General features: G+C 46.3%; 1 protein-coding gene across 1 annotated transcript in view; it reads left to right on the forward strand.

The window, feature by feature from the left end:
• The window catches only part of LOC119951482 (sodium- and chloride-dependent neutral and basic amino acid transporter B(0+)-like), a 91,789-nt gene that overhangs the window by 68,866 nt on the left and 939 nt on the right, over positions 1–21,984 (forward strand). The window contains exons 13-16 of the mRNA XM_038774692.1: positions 2,382–2,500; positions 10,159–10,258; positions 11,067–11,176; positions 11,259–11,429. Coding sequence (XP_038630620.1) covers positions 2,382–2,500; positions 10,159–10,258; positions 11,067–11,176; positions 11,259–11,429 — 500 coding nt within the window. The remainder of the gene's footprint in view (positions 1–2,381; positions 2,501–10,158; positions 10,259–11,066; positions 11,177–11,258; positions 11,430–21,984) is intronic.

A 21,984-nucleotide genomic window follows, 5' to 3' on the forward strand; every position in this document is an offset into this window, starting at 1 on the left:
AAAAAGTGACAAAGTGCAGGAAAGGTTATTGAGACAGGCTGCTTGATATTCAAAGGCACAATCAGTATGTGCAGAGCAAGCAACCATGCCTGAAATCAATTCTCAGAAATGGTCGGAGCGAATGGCACGAAAAGTCACGACGTGGCCGACACCATTAATGCTGTGGCGCACCGAAAAAAAAACATGCTCCAGACGGCAGCCATTTTACGCATGACGTCATGAGCGTCATGACGTGTAAACAGTGCAGCAATGCTGATCAGATGAAAAAATGCCCTGCGTTTGGAAAACCCTGTGCGAAGTGTCACTAGTTAAACCACTATGCATCTCAGTGCAGATCGGGAACAAATTAACAGCAGTTTAAAAAGCAGGAAACAAGGGAAGAATTGTGCAAGAAGGAAGCATCAAAAATCATGTTAATGAAGCGATCAAACTTGACTCAATGGAAGATGTATTTCACTTGGAGGATTCTTTCTTTGTTGAAACAGTAAAAAGCATCGAGAAAGCACAACAGAAAACTTTTGATTCGGAAATGTGAAATCAGATTCCCATTGTTCAAAATGCCGATGATGCAAACATACCTTTAATAAATGGAACCAGACTCAATTTGTCAACATTAAATACTCATTAACTTCTGGACAACAACAATGAAACCATGTGAAGCCTAAATAAGATCATGTCCTGCAAATATGATTCTATGTATGTCCAAACATCTTTTAAAAATGGGGGATGTGACAATATGTATATTGTAAGGATAATGAAGGATTAACATTTTACTCTAACTGCATCCATACAAACATGGACCTGGCAGAACGGCAACCGGAGGGGTTTCCCGGGCCACAGGAGACCCCCAGGGTGGTCAGGGTAAGTGCGGTGGCTCCATGGCCCTCCATCGGAATGCGGGTACTTTGGCACTGCCCAACTGGCACCTTGGCACTGCCACCCTGGCACTGCCAAGCCAGCAGAATCACTGCCTGGGTGCCAGGGTGACAATGCAAGGGCTCCCGAGTGCCAGGGTGGCTCTGCCATGGGCCAGGGGGCGTGTGGGGCCTTGCCCATAAAATTAGGATGGGGGGGGGGGGGGGGTTTGAAGGTTGGTAGAGTGCAGGGCAGGTAAGTAGGGGCCTCTGGGAAGTTGGGGCGGTGATGGGTGGGGGTCCTGGAAGAGAGAGGTTTCAGGACAGGGGCTTTGGAGGGTGACTCCCAGGGATCCCATAGCAGTGTGTCCTACAGGGGTGTGTGGGGTAGTGTCCATTTGTACGCGGGGGGGGACATTACCCATCAGTGAGGGGAGTCCCACATGCTCACTTAGAGATCGGGGCACCCTTTCAAAATGGCGGCTTGATCTCTGAGTTCAGCTCCCCAGTGCTAAAAAAATTCTAAATGTGGGCTAAACCGGCGAGAAACTCCCCAGGGCCCAAACTATGTATCATTGAGTAGCGGTGAGGAACCTGCCAGCAGAGCTGGTGGGAAACTCCCTGAAAAACTCGCCACAAATTAACCTAGACATGTTTAGGGAGAATCGGGCCCATTGAATATACTCATGATTGATTTGGACAGATTTTTGATTTCCAGGGAACTCTGGGGCTATGGGAGGCAGTCAGAATAATGGTATTCTGGTCACTGTTGGAACAGCCATGAGTTACTGAATAGCAGAGCAAGCATGAGAGGCTGAATGGCCCACTCCTGCTCCTGTTTCCTATGTTCTTATGCTTGATTGGAGCATTCAGACCATCCATGGATAGAGGAATCTTTCCCCATCCACTCATTTAGGCCACAGGGACTGGTCTCTCCGCTGGTGGGCCTTTCTGAGACAATGTAAATGATTAATTAATTACTAATGTTACAATGGCAATGGTCAGCACTGATGCCTCAACAGCACCAGGGACGCAGGTTCAATTCCAGTCCTAAATCACTGTCCGTGTTGAGTTTGCACATTCTCCCCGTGCCTGTGTGGGTTTCCGCTGGGGGCTCCGGTTTCCTCCCACAGTCCAAAAATGTGCAGATTAGGTGGATTGGTGTGCTAAATTGCCCCTTAGTGCAGGTTGTTCCAGGTGCGGGGTGGATGGGGGAGGTACCTGGATAGAGTGCTCTTTCGAAGGGTTGATACAAACTTGATGGGCCTCTTTTTGCACTAGAGATTCTACAAAAAATTTATGAAATCCACAAAGGTTTTATGGGGTGGGAACAATGAACTTCCCTGTGAACATTGCAGGACATGGGCGGGGGACCTCTAAACAATGTCTCGTTGTCTGCTATATAAAACTGGCCATAAAGTTTGGTACCAGCAAGGCAGACACAGTTGGGATCGACCGTGTGATGTATTTAATAGTTATTGTACGGTACGGTGTGGACTCTGACCTGATTTAATTTATTTTAATCAGAAACCTTGGTAACCATCCTGCTGGACCAGTTCCCTAAGTTTCTGCGATCAAAGCGCTTTTACCTGACAGCTGCTGTTTGCTTGACATCGTATATCCTGGGCCTTGTTTGTCTGACACAGGTAAGTTGCCCTTTAACAATTTGCTATAATTCCATGCATCGTCCTGGTGAGAAATTCCACAGAATAAAGTAATCAATTAAAGTGACGCCAGCTTGGCTCAGCTGAAAAGTGCCCTCACGTCCGATCAGAATGCTGCGTTTGGAAACCCAGAATTTGAACATACAATCTTGGTGAACAATTGACTTGAGGGGGTGCTGCATTGTCAGAACTGGAGGCTGCACAGGAGTCTGAAGGTGGAAAGAGCAAAAACATTCAGATTGTGAAAATATATTCCCAAAACTAACACGTTCAGACTAATCAACAGGGAAGTTGTAAGAAACCCTAAAGGGTAGACTTGTAAGGAAAGTTCCAGTTCATTGGAATAAAAGGGACAGTATCAATGCAGATAGACTGAGAAGTGGACAGTGTAAAACTTCAAAAGGACAGAGGCAAGTTAGATCATAGAATTTACAGTGCAGAAGGAGGCCATTCGGCCCATCGAGTCTGCACCCTGCTCTTGGAAAGAGCACCCTACCCAAGCCCACACCTCCACCATATTCCCATAACCCAGTAACCCCACCCGACAAAAGGGCAATTTTGGACACTAAGGGCAATTTAGCATAGCCAATCCACCTAACCTGCACATCTTTGGACTGTGGGAGGAAACCGGAGCACCCGGAGGAAACCCACGCACACACGGGGAGAACATGCAGACCCCACACAGACAGTGACCCAAGCCGGGAATCGAACCTGGGACCCTGGAGCTGTGAAGCAATTGTGCTAACCACTATGCTACCGTGCTGCCCAAGTTGGTAGAGTGAGTAGATAGGTGGCAGATGAAAGTCAGTGCAGAGAAGTGTGGGGTGATGCATTTTAGTGGGAAGAACATGGAGAGACAAAATAAAATAAGGGGCACTGGAGCAGAGAGACTTAGTTGTATATGTGCATATCTTCTTATCCTCAGATCCCAATGTGTTTGAAATTGAGAGAGACATTTAGCAAAATTGTCACTTTTGTGCAGACAGAGTAGGGTTTCAAACTATATCCTGCTAGCTTACAATGCACACTTGCAGTGTAATAATGAAGGAAAGTGTCACCACCTTAACCCTGCTCTGGGGTGAGTTCAGCCAATCCCACATCATCATCGCACGATGTCAGGCAAATGAAAAACAATAGGACCAACACATACTTACTCAATGCTGTTGAAAGTGTTGAGAAAGAAACCAAACTAGATTTTGAAATTGTATTAAACGTAACACTAGACATGTGCGACCAATGTACATTTTAATTTTATTCGCTCATGGAATGTGGACATCACTGGTTAGGCCAGAATTTAGCATATGACCTGAATTATCCTCAAATGTGGTGGTGAGCCATTTGCAGTCCATATGGTTTTGGTACACCCACAGTGCTGTTAGCATGCAGATGAGCACTTGAAACGTCATAAAATGCAAGGGAGTGCTGGAAAATGGGATTAGAATAGATAGGTGTTTGATAGCTGACACAGGCACAATGCTTGAAAGGACCTCCTTCTGTGTTGTAAGACTCTATGGGCACGATCCAGTGGCTGTGTTGCGCTCGGGCGAGAGCACAACGTGGTCGGTGAATCCCAGGAGAGGCCTCCCTGCAGCGTCCGCACCTCGCGGAACACACCCAAATCCGCAAGGCATCGGAATCGGAACTCCATCCAAAAGTGGCGGGACTAAACGGCACTCGCTAAAGTAGGTTGTAAACCTACTTCAGGCCGACCTAACCGGGATCTACCGAATTCAGCGGACTCCCCATGGAGTCTTCAGCCAGGCCCAATCACTACTGCCACAAGAACGTGCACCAGGCGGAACGGCACCCTGGGGTCTCCTCATCCATTGGAGGCCCCTGGGTGGTCAGGGATAGTACTGCGTGGTTCTCTGGCCCTTCTCCTGGAACACTGGCACCTTGGCACTGCCCAGCTTGCACCTGTGGTTTGATCCAAGAATGCGTCCTGTCTCACCATGTGGCCGTCTTCCAGTAACATTCTCCTGTCATCACACCACCTCTGGTCGGATGCTATAATACTAATCTATACATACAGGCACTAATGTTTACAAATGGTTTGGTTATTATATTATATACATAGATGATAATTCACATATCATCACATCCTCCTCTTTTTCAAAGTGATTGTTAAATCATTGACATGCACAAATAAGCTATTTACAGATACATGAATTTTAAATGAGTCAAATTGAATGATGCAAATTTTTTCTTTTTTTTAAAACAATGTCTGGTGTTTTACAAAGTCATGTACTAGAACATACAGTGCAGAAGGAGTCCATTCGGCCCATCGAGTCTGCACCGACCCACTTAAACCCTCACTTCCACCCTATCGCCCAATAATCCCGCCGAACCTTTTTGGTCACTATGGGCAATTTATCATGGCCAATCCACTTAACCTGCACATCTTTGGACTGTGGGAGGCACCCGGAGAAAACCCACACAGGCACAGGGAGAATATGCAGACTCTGCACAGACAGTGACCCAGCGGGGAATCGAACCTGGGACCCTGGCACTGTGAAATCACAGTGCGATCCACTTGTGCTACCGTGCTGTCGTACTGTTCACAGATCCAATCTGTCAGGCTGCCTTTGAACCCGGGTGCGTAGTGCTTGTGTTGAGGTCGGGCAGCTTTACTTACTCAGTATTTGTCACTGTTGGTGGCCCTTCTTTGGTGGTGTGCACAGGCTCAGGCATGCGAGGAGGAGCAACCACTTCATCCAGCCTTGGCTGTCTGGCGAATGGCTGATTGCCCTTCCGCTTCATTAATGCCCTCCGATTCTGTCTCAATATGGATCCTTGATCCGTGAGGACGACAAATGATTGGGGAGCTGCTTGTTTCATGACCTTGGCAGTTGTGGACCCTCCTTGCAGTGTCTGCACACTGACGGTGTCGGTGTCTGCACCCTGACAGTGTCTGCACCCTGACGATGTCGCCCAGTCTCAAGTCGTCCAACATCTTGCTGGACTGGCTGTAATACTGAACCTGTTTTTATTTTTGTGCGATGATTCTCTGCATGATTAGCTCGTCAACTTTTTCCGGCAAGGTGGGGTGTGTTGTCCGCAGCCTCCTACCCATGAGTATTTGGACTGGAGCCAACAAAGAACTCAATGATGTGGTAGGTATGCCGACAGAGGTAAGTGTGGGTTACTGCATGATACCATGGCCTTTTTAAGCAGGCTTTTGGCAATGTGAACCCTTTCTCTGCCTGCCCATTTGATTGAGGGGAGTGCGGGCTGGAGGTCACGTGCTTGAAGTCATATTTCTTTGTGAACTCCATTCTCAGCTGGCAAAGCTGGGAACATTGTCGTTTGCGGTATGCAATGCCTAGCAAAGATCTCTTTTGCAGCCCTGATGGCAGTGTCCGTACTGGAGCTCGGTCGATTCATTATCTCCGAGTAGTTGGAGGAGTCATCTGGCATTACTGTAGAAGTCAATATTTTTCCCGCTTCTGGACTGTGATAGAAAGATTCAACAACGCTCGTTAAGAAAACATAACAAAGCTTTATTTACGAATTACAACTGCATGCAGAAATGGCTGAAACTTGAAGTCAGAGAGCAGTCAGCAAAATTGCTGTTTCCTTCTCAAGTTCGCGCTTTCATAGAGAATAAGCTCAGTATTTATACATTATCAGAATCAGGATTACGTGACTACAGCTTGGTCAGGAATTCGATCAGAAGTACAAACATAAGCAATATCATAAAACAGGCATCACCTTGCTGACCTTTCAGGACTCTATGTCTCATACCATTATCTTGTCCTTTGATCGCATGTTTAAGAATCGGAGGAGACTTGTTCTGACCCTATCTTGTCGTATTTAGACTGCTTTGGGTTATGACGAGTTAGTCTTATCAGAATTTACGGAGCCCAGGCATTTCGGAACAGCTTGACCTTCTCTGATCTTATTCAGGCTTTAGGTCATGCGAAGTCAGCTTTTCTTACATTGTACCCAGTAGTTGACCAGTTTTCCCATCATGCCATTATTTACTTTGTACAATATCACAATTACCATGTATTAATTGCCGTTCAACCTGGCACTCTTACTGTGCCCATGCCAGTGGAAGTGGAACCTGGGCATATTTGCATGCAGGCTGGATCTACCCAGGTCCCGCAAGGCATCAGAGTCCGAATCCCACCCAAAAGGAGAGTGACCAAATGGCACTCACTGAAGTCGGTTTTAAACCGACTCTGATGGACTTAGCTGGTGAGTGGTGTGCAAGGCAGGTAAATAGGGGCCTCTGGGAGGTTGGGGGGGATGATGGGTGTGGGTACTACAAAGGGTGGCCTTGTCAGGGGACATAGGAGGGCCTGAAGTGAGGGAGCCCCAGGGACCACATAGCGGTCTTTCCTCATTTGGGGGGGTGTTGGGTAGTGCCCATGTGTGTGGGGATGCTATTACCCATGGGTGGGTAGCGTGGGAGACCCACAAGCTTATTAGAGATTGGGGCACAATTGCTGCCCAATCTCTAAGTACATCTCCCCAGTGCTGATAAAAATTCTAAGTGTGGCCTAAACCGGAGAAAACAAAGTGACTGAGGGTGGGATTCTCCGGCCGCATCTGCTTGGGTCATTGGATATTGGTTGGGAACTTGCTGGCAGAGTCAACGGGACACTCCCTGAAAAACCCGGCAGAAATGAACTTCAAAATTATTCCCTTGTCTAACGCCCACAGCTTCAAGTCAAGATGCTATGTGTATTGGAAGGGAACATGCAGGTGGTATTGTTTGCCAGAGCCTGTTCCCATGCCGTTCTCGGTGATGGGGAAAGTGGAAGTACTTCTGAAGGCGTCTTGGTGAGCTCCAGTTAAGGGAGTGAATGTTTAATGTTCAACATAGGGTGCCAAACAAGTGGGGCTGCTTTGTCTGACCGCGTTGAGAGCAACAACAACAGCAAAGTCAAAAAGGCTGTCACCGACATCACTGCAATGGTAGAATATAAATCACAGAAGGTGACCATCACAGTGCTCTGGCCAGGCCCCACCTTGACCACTATATCCAGTTCTTCCAAACCAGGGAGACAGGTGTTCAGACACTGGAGGTTGCCATGAGAACAACCACAAGGTTGATCCACAGAGTCAGGGCTTTGAGATATTCTTCACCCCGAGTGTCTGTCCCTCTCCCACTTCACCCGAGTGTCTGTCCCTCTCTCACTTTACCCCAAGTGTCTGTCACTCTCCCTCACTCCACCCGAGTGTCTGTCCCTCTCTCACTCCACTCCGAGTGCCTGTCCCTCTCCCTCACTTCACCCGAGTGTCTGTCCCTCTCTCACTTTACCCCAAGTGTCTGTCACTCTCCCTCACTCCACCCGAGTGTCTGTCCCTCCCTCACTTCACTCCGAGTGTCTGTCCCTCTCCCTCACTTCACCCCGAGTGTCTGTCCCTCCCTCACTTCACTCCGAGTGTCTGTTCCTAACTCCCACTTCACCCCGAGTGTCTGTCCCTCATTCCCACTTCACCCCGAGTGTCTGTCCCTCTCTCCCACTTCACCCCGAGTGTCTGTCCCTCACTCCCACTTCACCCCGAGTGTCTGTCCTTCCACTCCGAGTGTCTGTCCCTCCCTCACTTCACCCCGAGTGTCTGTCCCGCACTGCCACTTCATCCCGAGTGTCTGTTCTTCACTCCCATTTCACCCCGAGTGCCTGTCCCTAACTCCCACTTCACCCCGCGTGTCTGTCCCTCTCCCTCACTTCACCCTGAGTGTCTGCCCCTCACTCCCACTTCACCCCGAGTTGTCTGTCCCTCCCTCACTTCACCCCGAGTGTCTGTCCCTCACTCCCACTTCACCCCGAGCGTCTGTCCCTCTCCCACTCCACCCCGCATGTCTGTCCCTCTCCCACTTCCCCCGAGTGTCTGTCCCTCACTTCACCCCGAGTGTCTGTCCCTCACTTCACCCCGAGTGTCTGCCCCTCTCCCACTTCACCCCGAGTGTCTGTCCCTCTCCCACGTCCCCTGAGTGTCTGTCCCTCACTTCACCCCGAGTGTCTGTCCCTCACTTCACCCCGAGTGTCTGCCCCTCACTCCCACTTCACCCCGAGTGTCTGCCCCTCACCCCCACTTCACCCCGAGTGTTGTCCCTCTCTCACTTCACCCCGAGTGTCTGCCCCTCACTCCCACTTCACCCCAATTGTCTGTCCCACTTCATCCCGAGTGTCTGCCCCTCTCTCTTTCACCCCGAGTGTCTGCCCCTCACTCCCACTTCACCCCGGGTGTCTGTTCCTCTCCCACTTCACCCCAATTGTCTGTCCCTCTCCCACTTCACCCCGAGTATCTGTCCCTCTCTCTTTCACCCCGAGTGTCTGTCCCTTACTCTCACTTCTCTTCGTGTCTGTCCCTCTCTCTTTCACACCGTGTGTCCGTCCCTCACTCCCACTTCACCGCGTGTGTCTGTCCCTCTCTCACTTCACTCCTGATGTGTCGGGTATGATGGATCTGTGAGGACTGAGTTTACCATAGCAGTGATTGAGACAGGCTACCAACACTTGTAGAAGTACAATTCTATTTTATTTAACTATGAACTGTTAAACATACTTGCACTGTGGGTTGACACTATGTTAAGTAGACTGGAGACCTGTGGCTAACCTAACCAGACTATACTGCTTGCTCATGGTATATGTTCGTGTTGCTGATCACACGCTCTGGCTGTCTCAGAGTCTGCATCCCTAGAGAGCGGGAAAGCTAGTGCCCTCTGGCTTTATAGTGGCCGTGTCCTGTCTGGTGATTGGCTGCTGTGTCCTGTGTGTTGATTGGTCATTCAGTGTGTCAGTCAGTGTCTGTCTGTGCACCATCATATACTTGTATGTATATTATGACAACCCCTTAGTGTTTGTCCCTCACTCTCACTTCACCCCGAGTGTCTGTCCCTCTCTCCATATTTCACCTGCGCCTGTCTCTCTCTCTCTCTCTCTCCTTCCCTTGGTCCCATCATCTCTCTTCAACTGATCCCTCTTCCCTCGCTCCTCTACTTCCCACCCCTTTCCTCCTTGCCTCCCTCTCTATCGCTCTCGTCTAATGTCTTGTCCTCCATAATACCATCCCATCTGTCATAATATACACCAGTATATCATGGTGCAGACACACACACGACACACACACTGACGGACACACACAGGGACCAATCAACATGCACAAACACCGCAGCCAATCACCAGTTAGAACACACACACTATAAAGGCAGAGGGCATCACTTTTCCTGTTCATTCTGGATGCTGCCTCTCAGAAGCACAAAAGCTCATCAAGTTTAGTACAGACTCACAGCACGTGCTGAGAGATTCAACTGGTTCGGACAGGCACAGGTCTCTAGTTAAACTAGCATCGTTTAGACCCACAGTTCTCGTATGTCTATTATTTTATAAGTAATTAATAAAATAGAGTTGAACCTTCTTCAGTGTTGGTGGCATATGTTAGCTTCACAAGTAAACACTGCCCAACAATTCACCATCCTTCATCTCTGTTCCCAGTCTATCCCCTTCTCCCTTCCCCCCGCCCCTTCCCACCTGCTCCCCTCCCTCAATCCTCTCAGAGCAGACACATTAGCATCGTTTAAATTGACTGAAGATATTTTTCAAACCCCATTTCTCTTTTGTTATGAATGTCAGAATGTTATGATTTTCCCATGTAACACTTTCTAACTTTCCATTTAATTTTAGGCGGGAATTTACTGGTTAAGTTTAATTGATCACTTCTGTGCAGGATTGGTCCTCATTATATCAGCCCTGCTGGAAATCATTGGCCTGTGCTGGATCTATGGTAGGTTAAACAAGGGAGACGCAAACAAAATAAAATAATTGCATAAAAATTGTGTCGCTGGGTCTCCCTGCCTCCTCAGAAAGCACATGAAAATGATTCAGCTGATATGTATTTAGTTCTTCACATCTGAAGATGATAGAAAGTAAAATTCGGTCCTTAATTGTCAATGTCTTTCAATATTTGTTGCTGGATAGACAGGAATTAACCTCCTGCATCCTTCACCAATGCTAAATGCCCACAATACCTTGCTGTTTGGGGCCATTTTGGCTGCAGCAGTTTCCTCAACTGCTGACGCAAATATTATTCAACACCTCCATGCTGAATTTAACAGTGTTCCACTCGACTCAGTCAGTTACCAGTTTCACCCAATTGTGCAGAGAAATTGAACAACAGGCACAGATTCAGCTCCTGTGTGTGTGTTTTTTATGACCTCCTGGGATCCATTGCCATCCTTCATCGCAGGACAGAGGACTTGTGTTGGTTACCCAGCCTCCTTCATTCTCACAATGACGGAGGAATGTGGTGCTGTCCATCGCAGTCCAGCTCTGATACATGATCCTTTTTGCCCGAGAGTGCTTTCTTGGGGATTTGTGCAAATATTTTACTTTTACAGAGTAAAAGGTTTTACAGTTTACAGGTTGATGACAGGGGACAAGTTACTCACCCGGTTTGAAATCCTGAGTGATCCTTTCTCTGTTTTAACCTGTTCATTAGTGACAGCACAAGATGAATTTCTGCAGTAAACAAGCTGTCCTTCAGACTGGACAAACCAAGTGATTGTGTCTCTCTGCATTCCTGTCGTTCACAGGGGTAAACAGATTCATCAAGGACATTGAGATGATGATTGGAAAAAGGACTTGGCTCTTCTGGCTGTGGTGGAGAGTGTGTTGGATTTTTATCTCTCCGTGTTTGCTGGCAGTAAGGAGATGAGTTAAACTGAAAATGATCGCTGCTGAGAATCTCTCGTTCTGTACTTGATTTTTTTCCCCATTCTTTTCAGGTAATCTTAATCTGGTCTTTAGCAGTATTTTCCACACCAACCTATGGATCTATTGAGCACCCTCTCTGGGCAACAGTGCTCGGCTGGTTAATGGCGATCTTCTGTTTCATGTGGATTCCCATTGTCGCCATTGTGAGAACTTTTCAAGCTCAGGGCTCCACCTTGTACAAGGTAAGGAATCTTTTAAAGATTGTTGTAATATGCCTTTGAGTGACAGACGCATGACATCACTAAAAAGGAAGTACGTCATGCGATCCCATTTTGGTTTGACACTTGGTTTTCAACAGGGTTACATTCATGCCACACAAGTACCAGGCAATGAATATCTCCTACAAGAGAAGATCTAACCACCACACCTTGACATTCAATTGCATTACTATCACTGAATCCCACACAATCAACATCATGGGTATTACCATTGATCAGAAACTGATTGGATTAGCCACATTAATACGTGGCTACCAGGGCATGTCAAAGACGAGGAATCCTACATTGGGTAACTCATCTTCTGACCTCCCAAAGCATGTCCACCATCTACAAGGTACAAGTCAGAAGTGTAATGGAATACACTCCACTTGCCTGGATGAGTGCAGCTCCAACAACACTCAAGAAGCTCAACATCCGGCACCCCGGTGGCGCAGTGGTTAGCACTGCTACCCCAGGTTCGATCCGGGCCCTGGGTCACTGTCCATGTGGAGTTTGCACATTCTCCCTGTGTCTACATAGGTTTCATCCTCACAACACAAAGATGTGCAGGGTAGGTGGACTGGCCACACTAAATTGCCCCTTAATTGGGAAAAACAAATTGGGTATTCTAAATTTTAAAAAAAAGAAGCTCGCACCATCCAGGACAAAGCAGCCTGCTTGATTGCTCCCTCTTCCACAAACATTCAAACCCTCCACCACCGACGAACAGTGGCAGCTGTGTGTACCATCGATAAGATGCACTGCAGTAACTTACCAAGGTTCCTTAGGCAGCACCTTTCAAACCTACGACCACTAACATCTAGAAGGACAGGAGCAGCAGATATCTTGGAACCCCATCACCTGGAGGTTCCCTCCAATTCACTCACCATCCTGATTTGGAAATATATCGCCGCTCCTTCACTGTCACTGGGGCAACATCCTGGAACTCCCTCCCTAATGGCACAATGGGTGTACCTACACCTCAAGGACTGCAGTGTTCAAGAAGGCAACTCACCACCAATTTCTGAAGGGCAACTACTGATGGACAATAAATGCTAGCTTAACCAGCGATTCCCACATCCCGTAAATTAATTTAAAAATAAATCTTGCACATACAACAATCCCTAATGAGTGATCGTGCCTTTATATCATGGTAAAAGCACTAAAAGCTCAGCACAAACAGCATTGTGCTCAGCCTGGCAGCAAGACGAAGTGCAGGAATAACATGGTGAAGAGTTTTATATGGTGCTACATGCCATGTGATGACCTGTGACATTCTCGTCAGATCCCAAAAGACTCAGAAGCATTTGAGCGTGTTGAACCCGTAGCGTCGTGACTGTGCAAAATTTTGAAGATACAGTGCCAAGATAGTATTTAAATAAGAAGATGGTATACAGATAGATCCCTTATTGTGAGATTGCACTGGAAAGTCTGTCGTTTCAATGAGCGGGATAGCTTTTTGAGAGAATAACATCGGATGAGCTAAATCAGGAAAGGTTAGTAACTGAGCTGTGGGCCGTATTGATAGGGTGTCAACAAAAGAAAAATGTTCTCAAAATCGGGCCAGTAAAGTGTGTGATTATAAAGAGTGGGTCTTTGGAAAATCATGAAAAATCATCAATGTTACCCTCGTCCCAGGTCCTGGAGGAGAAGCGATGTCAATCAGATATTGTCAAAATGTCCACAGGGGCCTCACGGTAGCATGGTGGTTAGCATCAATGCTTCACAGCTCCAGGGTCCCAGGTTCGATTCCCGGCTGGGTCACTGTCTGTGTGGAGTCTGCACGTCCTCCCTGTGTGTGCGTGGGTTTCCTCCGGGTGCTCCGGTTTCCTCCCACAGTCCAAAGATGTGCGGGTTAGGTGGATTGGCCATGCTAAATTGCCCGTAGTGTAAGGTTAATGGGGGGATTGTTGGGTTACGGGTTACGTGGGTTTAAGTAGGGTGATCATTGCTCGGCACAACATCGAGGGCCGAAGGGCCTGTTCTGTGCTGTACTGTTCTAAGTCTAAGTCTAAAAAATGTCCTATTTTGAATTGGGATACAGCTGACCTACTATCCAAATTCAAATTGTTTAAACAGCGCACAGAGCTTTGATTTCTTGATTCAGGCACAGGTAATCCAGATAAGCATGCCATAAAAATTCACCTCCCAACTGGGAATGAAGTGCACACAGGCTGAACACATTAGGATGAACAGCAGAAGAGCTAAAGGATCACTAAATGATACTGACTACATTGGAAAACCAGATCAGAATCAAGTTAATCTTCTCTATTCATTGACTACAGTTCATGTCATTTTGACAACAGTCCACAGAATCATTGACCACTTCATCAGCAGATGCAGAGAAAAGATATGCATTGTCATTTTTCAACAGAATGTGGTCATAGATAGTAGCTTCAGGGATGTAGTTACTCCGAAGAATCAAGATAGATGGGTGACGGTGAGAGGGGCTGGGAGGAAGCAGTCAGTGCAGGAATCCTCGGTGGTCAGTAACAAGTATACTGCTTTGGATACTGTTGAGGGGGATGACCCACCAGGGGTAAGCCACGATGAATGGACCTCCAGCACTGAGTCCGTTCCTGTGGCTCAGAAGGGAAGGAGGGAGAGCAGGAGAGCAATAGTTCTTGGGGACTCGATAGTTAGAAGTTAGAAGGACAGATAGACGGTTTTGTGGCAACGAAAGGGACTCACGGATGGTATATTGCCTCCCGGGTGCCAGGGTCCGTGACGTCTCAAACTGTGTTTTCAGAATCCTTAAGGGGGAGGGGGAACAGTCACAAGTCGTGGTACACATCGGTACCAATGACATAGGTAAGAGAAGGAACGGGGATTTAAAGCAGGAATTTAGGGAGCTAGGGTGGAAGCTGAGAGTCAGGACAAACCATGTTGTCATCTCTGGTTTGATGCTGGTACCACGTGCTAGAGAGGTGAGGAACAGGGAGAGAGTGCAGATAAACACGTGGCTGCAGGGATGGTGTAGGAGGGATGGTTTCAGTTATGTGGATAATTGGAACACATTATGGGGAAGGTGGGACCTGTACAGTCAGGACGGTTTGCACCTGAACCAGAGGTAATAGAGATGTGAAGGAAGAAATTGTAAAACAGATTAAGGATAGGTGTGGAGATCTCAGGGTAGTTGTCATGGGTGACTTTAACTTTCCAAATATTGATTGAAACCTCTATAGTTCGAACAGTTCAGATGGGGCAGTTTTTTGTACAGTGTGTGCAGGAGGGGCTCCTGACACAATATGTGGATAGGCCATCAAGAGTGTGGGGGGGGGAGCACATTGGATTTGGTACTGGGTAATGAACCGGGTCAAGTGTTAGATTTGTTTGTGGGAGAGCACTTTGGAGATAGTGACCACAATTCAGTGTCTTTCACTGTTGCAACGGAGAGGGATAGGGCCATACGGCAGGGCAAGGTTTATAATTGGGAGAGGGGTAATTATGATGCGATTAGGCACGAATTAGGGAGCATACGATGGGAACAGAAACTGTCAGGGAAAGGCACAAATGAAAAGTGGAGCTTGTTCAAGGAACAAATACTGCGTGTCCTTGATAGGTATGTTCCTGTCAGGCAGGGAGGCAATGGCCGTGTGAGGGAACCATGGTTCACAAAAAAGGTTGAATGTCTTGTCAAGAGGAAAAAGGAAGCGTATACAAGGATGAGAAAACAAGGCTCAGTTGGGTCACTTGAGCCTTACAAGGTGGCAAGGAATGAGGTAAAAAAAAAGGGCTTAGGAGAGCTAGGAGGGGGCATGAGAAGTCCTTGGCGGGTCAGATCAAGGAAAACCCCAAGGCATTTTACTCTCATGTGAGAAATAAAAGAATGACCAGGGTAAGGTTAGGGCCAGTCAAGGACAGTAGTGGGAAGTTGTACATGGAGTCAGAAGAAATAGGAGCGGCGTTGAATGAATACTTTTCTTCAGTGTTCACCAAGGAGAGAGGCCATGTTTCTGAGGATGAGAGCGTGATACAGGGGGGTACGCTGGAGGAGGTAGATGTTCTGAGGAAGGATGTATTAGCAATTTTGAAAAACCTTAGGGTTGACAAGTCCCCTGGGCCAGATGGGATACATCCAAGGATTCTTTGGGAGGCAAGAGATGAGATTGCAGAGCCTTTGGCTTTGATCTTTGGGTCCTCACTGTCCACGGGGATAGTCCCAGAGGACTGGTGAGTGGTGAATATTGTTCCTCTGTTCAAGAAAGGGAACAGGAATGACCCTGGTAATTATAGGCCGGTTAGTCTTACTTTGGTGGTCAGTAAGTTAATGCAAAAGGTCCTGAAGGATAGGGTTTATGACCATTTGGAAAAATGCAGCTCAATCCAGGATAGTCAACACGGATTGATGAAGGGTAAGTCTTGCCTCACAAATTTGGTTGAATTCTTTGAGGAGGTAACTAAGTGTGTCGATGACGGTAGAGCAGTTGATGTCATATACATGGATTTTAGTAAGGCGTTTGATAAGGTTCCCCATGGTCGGCTTATGAAGAAAGTAAGGAGGTGTGGGATAGAGGGAAATTTGGCCAATTGGATAAGTAACTGGGTCTAGGACAACTCATCGCCGCTGACTCATCGCCAGCCCAACTCATCGCCAGCCAACTCATCGCCAGCCCAACTCATCGCCAGCCCAACTAAAAATTGAAATTCATGGTAATTCATGGTAAAAGCTGTCGGCGGCGGGTAACGTTTGAACGGCCCGCACCAAGCATTTGATAGATAGACATTAATTTTTATTGAATTTGAAATACTACCGGTCTGAACTGTGATATAACTTGGTTCGCCGGCCGGTCTATCTATCAAATGCTTGGTGCGGGCCGTTCAAACGTTACCCGCCGCCGACAGCTTTTACCATGAATTAAATTTGAAATACCACTGGTCTGAACTGCGATATAACTTGGTCCGCCGGCCGGTCTATCTATCAAATGCTTGGTGCGGGCCGTTCAAAAGTTACCCGCCGCCGACAGCTTTTACCATGAATTACCATGAATTACAATTTTTAGTTGGGCTGGCGATGAGGTGGGCTGGCGATGAGTTGGCTGGCGATGAGTTGGGCTGGCGATGAGTCAGCGGCGATGAGTCGGCGGTGATGAGTCGGCGGCGATGAGTTGTCCCATTCCCAAGTAACTGGATATAACATAGAAGAGAGAGGGTGGTGGTGGTAAGAAAATTTTCAGACTGGAAACCAGTTACCAGTGGTGTACCACAGGCATCAGTGCTGAGTCCTCTGCTATTTGTGATTTTTATCAATGACTTGGAGGAGGGGGCTGAAGGGTGGGTCAGTAAAATTGCTGATGGCACCAAGATTGGTGGAGCAGTGGATGAGGTGGAGGGCTGCTGTAGGCTGCAAAGAGACATTGATAGGATGCAGAGCTGGGCCGAAAAATGGCAGATGGAGTTTAAAACTGATAAGTGCGAGGTGATTCATTTTGGGAGAAAAAATTTGAATGTGGATTACAGGGTCAATGGCAGGGTTCTGAGGAATGTGGAGGAACAGAGAGATTTTGGGATTCATGTCCACAGATCTCTGAAGGTTCCCACTCAAGTGGATAGAGCCATGAAGAAGGCCTATAGTGTGTTAGCTTTTATTAACAGGGGGCTTGAGTTTAAGAGCTGCGGGGTTATGCTGCAACTGTACATGACCCTGGTGAGACCACATTTGGAGTATTGTGTGCAGTTCTGGTCACCTCACTATGGGAAGGGTGTGGAAGCATTGGAAAGGGTGCAAAGGAGATTTACCAGGATGCTGCCTAGTTTGCAGGATAGTCTTATGAGGAAAGGTTGAGGGAGATAGGGCTTTTCTCTTTGGAGCAGAGGAGGATGAGAGGTGACTTAATAGAGGTTTTTAAGATGATGAGGGGGATAGATATAGTGGACATTCAGAGACTATTTCCTCGGGTGGATGTAGCTGTTACATGGGGGCATAACTATAAGGTTCAGGGTGGGAGATATAGGAGGGATGCCCGAGGTAGGTTCTTTACTCAGAGAGTGGTTAGGGTGTGGAATGGATTGCCTGCTGTGATAGTGGAGTTGGACACTTTAGGAACTTTCAAGCGGTTATTGGATAGGCACATGGAGCACACCAGAATGACAGGGAGTGCGATAGCTTGATCTTGGTTTCGGACAATGCTCGGCACAATATCGAGGGCCAAAGGGCCTGTTCTATGCTGTACTGTTCTATGTTCTTTGTTCTATGTTCTAACACCAAACTACCCATCTAGCAGTCAGAATTGTTGAGTTAATGATCGCATCCACTCCCATGGACGTTTTCCAGAAAGTCCAAAACAAATAGCGTCAAAGAGGTACTCAAATATCGATGTATATAGGAAATGATTTTCTCAGGAGAACAAAGCTTACAGTGTGATGCCAATTGTTGACGCACTCACTGGAACACCTAGACATAGTAAGACATATGTAAGATGTAGCCTTCTGCATGCTGTAAGCATCCTCCTGTCAATCCCAGTCTGTCCCTTGTTTTTCCCATTTAATTTCTATAATTTTGCTGTTTCAATATTTGTCCCTCGACAATTAATGGTGCCTCCTGCACCTTTAATTTGAGTGGCTGGTAACCTGAAGATTGGCTTTGACCTCCGGGAACGCAGGTTGCAAAGAGCTGTTATATTTTGGATCATCAGATGCAAGGGAGATCAGTGATGACACATCTTGATAGAATTGGCTGCTGGACAATTCAAATTGCTGGGCCATTGCTGAGGGTCAATGCTGATGTTAACACAGTGGTTGCCTTTCTGTTTCTGAATGAGCAGATTCTCGCAATACTTGGAACTGAAGCAGTTTTCACCGTGTGCCTTTTGTTTTCTTCCCGCACTGTGTGCAGATGTTCACTCTCCTGCACGGTGTGCAGTTTCGTACCATTGTGTCGATATTCCGGAGGATACCCGGCCAGTAGACCGTGTCTTTGGCTCTCTTTTTACACTTTATACACTTTTTCTTTCCATTGTGTGCTGCATGGAGTTTGCAGCAAAACTCCATCTGCAACACTCAGGTCTGCTGCCGCATTGTAGAAACGGGAGCAGGATTCTATGGACCATCCTTCGCGAAGATACCTTCTCACCTTCGGTAACATTGGGTTTTTCTTAGTTTCTTCTCATAGTTTCACACCATCAATATAGTTCATCCATTGTGGAGGTTCTTTATTGTGCTTCGTCACATATACCATTGAAGTAACCTAGTCCGTAGCATCTTCAATATGTGTCATGACACCCAAGGCAGTCATTCTCTCCAGCTCTGCCTTTAGTTTGTCCCTTAATGGTGCCGGCACATGTCTCAGCGCATGAATCACAGGCTTTGCATCTTCCTTCAATTGAATCTTGTACATCTATGGTAGTGTACCAAAATCTTGGAAATTTTCAGTCAAATCAATTATGATGGAGTTTCCTTGGAATGAGGGCCTGTTTCAGCATTGTCTGCACTACAGACTCGTCGGTCTAGCTGTAGCTCCTCTCACGCCTCAACTCCAATTAAAGACTCGAGGTCCGCCGCCACAACACAAAATGTCAACTTGTACATTTTTGACATTCACATCAAGTTCACATGTTCCTAACAACAAGATTTCATTCCCATTATAATCTCTTAATACCACTGTTCTGGCAATTATCTTTGGTTGAATTCCCAGCTTTTTTACATTAGACAGGTTACTGAGGTTGGCCGTCGCACCAGTGTTCAGCTTGATGGTTATCACTGTGCCACTTATTTTTAATGGCACTGTCCATTTATCTTTATGATTATCTGCATTCTATTCATTACGTCTGCAGATTGGTACAAATACATTGCTATTTGGTATTAATTGAGTCTCCTTGTCTTCACTGGAGATCACATCTTCAAATAATGTGTCCTCCAGGCATCAATAGCACTAATACACTTTGTTTGGGTCTTTTCCTTGTATAACATTGGGTTGTAAAATGATTCCCACCATTACAGATGGCACATATTTTTCCATAAATTGGCATTGCCGTGGCATATGCCATTTGCCACATTGGGGACCCAAATGGAGGACCAGGTCTGCCATGTGGTGAAGTGCATGTGCACATCAATATATATAGTTATTTATCAATGTATATAGTTATCGGCATGGCCTCTGACCAGCAGGCAGTGATAGAGATACACCATGTGACTCCAGAATTGGGCAGTTGGTAGTAAGTTGTACTCGAGGATAGTCGCACGAGAATTAGCTCCAGGAGAATTCACTGAATTCATTTATTTTGTTACCATTTGTATCATAGTTCTTAGTTATCTTTACACATGCTTATCTTATTAATAAAGCTATCTTACTAGTCAAAGAACTAGATGTTCTGTTTGCATCTGTACGACGGTTAGAATACAGAACATAACAGATGGCTCAAAATGGCCACCCGCACTGGGAGCACGTTTCTTATTCATCTGTGTCTGCCGCCTCTTCTGCCTTTGCACCATAATTATGGAGATTCAACGTATTGAGCTACTTTGCAGCAAGCTCCCTAATGTGACATATTTGAGTCACACTTTCAAGTTTCAGGTCTGTATCCCGCAGAAGCCACTCGCGCACTTTATCATTGGAGATTCTGAAAATTGTCTGGTCCCATATCATTGACGACAGGAGTGTGCTGAAGTTGCACGACTGCGCCTTTAATCGCAATTCAATGAGGAAGCTATCGACTGCCTTTTCTGTGCTCTGGTTGCCCGTATGGAATATATAGCAATTGAAGGTTTCAATTTTTCTCGGTGAACAATGTCGACCGAATTGTTTAAGCACTTCTTCAAAGCTTTTGCTGTCAGTCTTTTTTCAAATACAAAAGTTTTGAAGATCTCAATTGCTTGAGGACCTGCTACAGTGAGCAGCAACGTGATACGCCTCTTATTGGGCTATGTCTGCAGACCAAGGGTTGCAATATAGAGTTTAAACTGTTGCTTAAATACCCTCCAATTTTCATCCAGATTACCGGTAATCTGAAGATGTTGAGGTGCCTTGATGCCTTCCATTCCAGGCTTCAAAGTTTTACTGCGCGTTGAGCACCAGATGCTAGTAGATATCAAGGTTAGTAGCAAAGATGCGTTTCGTTTCTTATTCTTCAAAGTTATCTTTAGTGGTTCAGATTTTGTCGTACAGAATCTTTGAGTTCTTGTTAAATCATCAACGCTGGTACCATGTCATATTCTGCAGACTGGCTGAAGTGAATGATGAACGACAGAACATTTAGTTTAAATAATTTATAGTAGAACAGCTGCATGATAAGATAGCTTGGATGACTAAAATAATAAACTACTAACACTAATCAACTATTGTGGAACTATTGCAGAATATGTTTATTGTCCAGCATGACCTACTCTCAATCCCCCAGACACTGGGACACGTGATACACTGCCACTTAGTCATCGGAGGTTGTGCATAACATTATGTTCAAACTTGCTTTATGCGTATCACCACTGGGAATGCTCTTATCTCAGTAAAGCTGTTAGTCATTCTGGTAGAGTTAGAAACAAGTAAGATTTAAGCAGGCCTGAGGTGGATTGTGAAGGCCCAGCAGTCCACCGGTGCCTTTAATCTCTAAGCATCCTGGGAGGACAGCCTGCTGCAACGACCTTGACATCAGAAGCAAGGACGCTCATCTTTCATTTCATTTTTAAAATTTCAATATTTACCCCTCCCCCTACCTCTGTGTGTGTCTGTCTTGTGTGTGGTTGGGTGGAGGATGGGATGGTAAAAGGGGGTTGTGGTAGATTAGCTGGCCATTAGTTTGTTACAATTGCTACATGTTTCAACTTTAATTCTGTTATAAATAAAGTTATTGTGTTTGACTTACACATCTGGTGCCTGTAAGTCATTGGAGTGGTGAAGTGCCAACAAACTCAGAAATGTTAAACCAATTATTGGTTGATTCACTTATGTTGAAAATCTGGGGTCTGTGGGGCTGGAATTGACTGTGCAGTAGCCCAGGGTATCAATGTGTCAAAGAAATGTCCAGCTTTTCATGAATTCTGCAAGGCATGTGGCAGAAAGGACAATTGGCAGCAGGTGTGTACCAGATGAAAGGCTGATGCAGCTACAAAGAGCCATGAACTGATCCAAATAGACTCGGTATCATTAATAAAATGACCATCAGGTATCCTGTCAGTAATATGTACATGAGGAGATTGACAAACCAGCAAATGGCGATGATGGGCATGTTGATGCCAAGAGACTTAAACACTTTTTTCACTCCATTAATCCCATGGAAATTGTGCTCCCCCAGTGACATCCGAGCGCACAATGGGTCCAGGATGAACAATCTGTGGATGTGTAAAAACCCACTATAATAGGGTGGTGATATCTCCTCTGTCAAAAGGATGTCATTTAGATGTGGAAGCTGTTTTGTCAAGTTATGGCTTAATAAAATGTTTTCATCAGACATTATATTAATGCAAGTACATGTTTTCCAGTCTCTCTCAATGTGCCAGCACGCTGCCTGAGAAATTAGAGTTCAGACATGGGAGTATAATCCCCTCTATGATAAAGATACAGGTTAAATATGTTTACTCTGAGATGAATGATCATTTGTTGGAGAAA

Source organism: Scyliorhinus canicula, chromosome 17 (genome assembly GCF_902713615.1).
Source record: "Scyliorhinus canicula chromosome 17, sScyCan1.1, whole genome shotgun sequence".
NCBI lineage: Eukaryota > Metazoa > Chordata > Chondrichthyes > Carcharhiniformes > Scyliorhinidae > Scyliorhinus > Scyliorhinus canicula.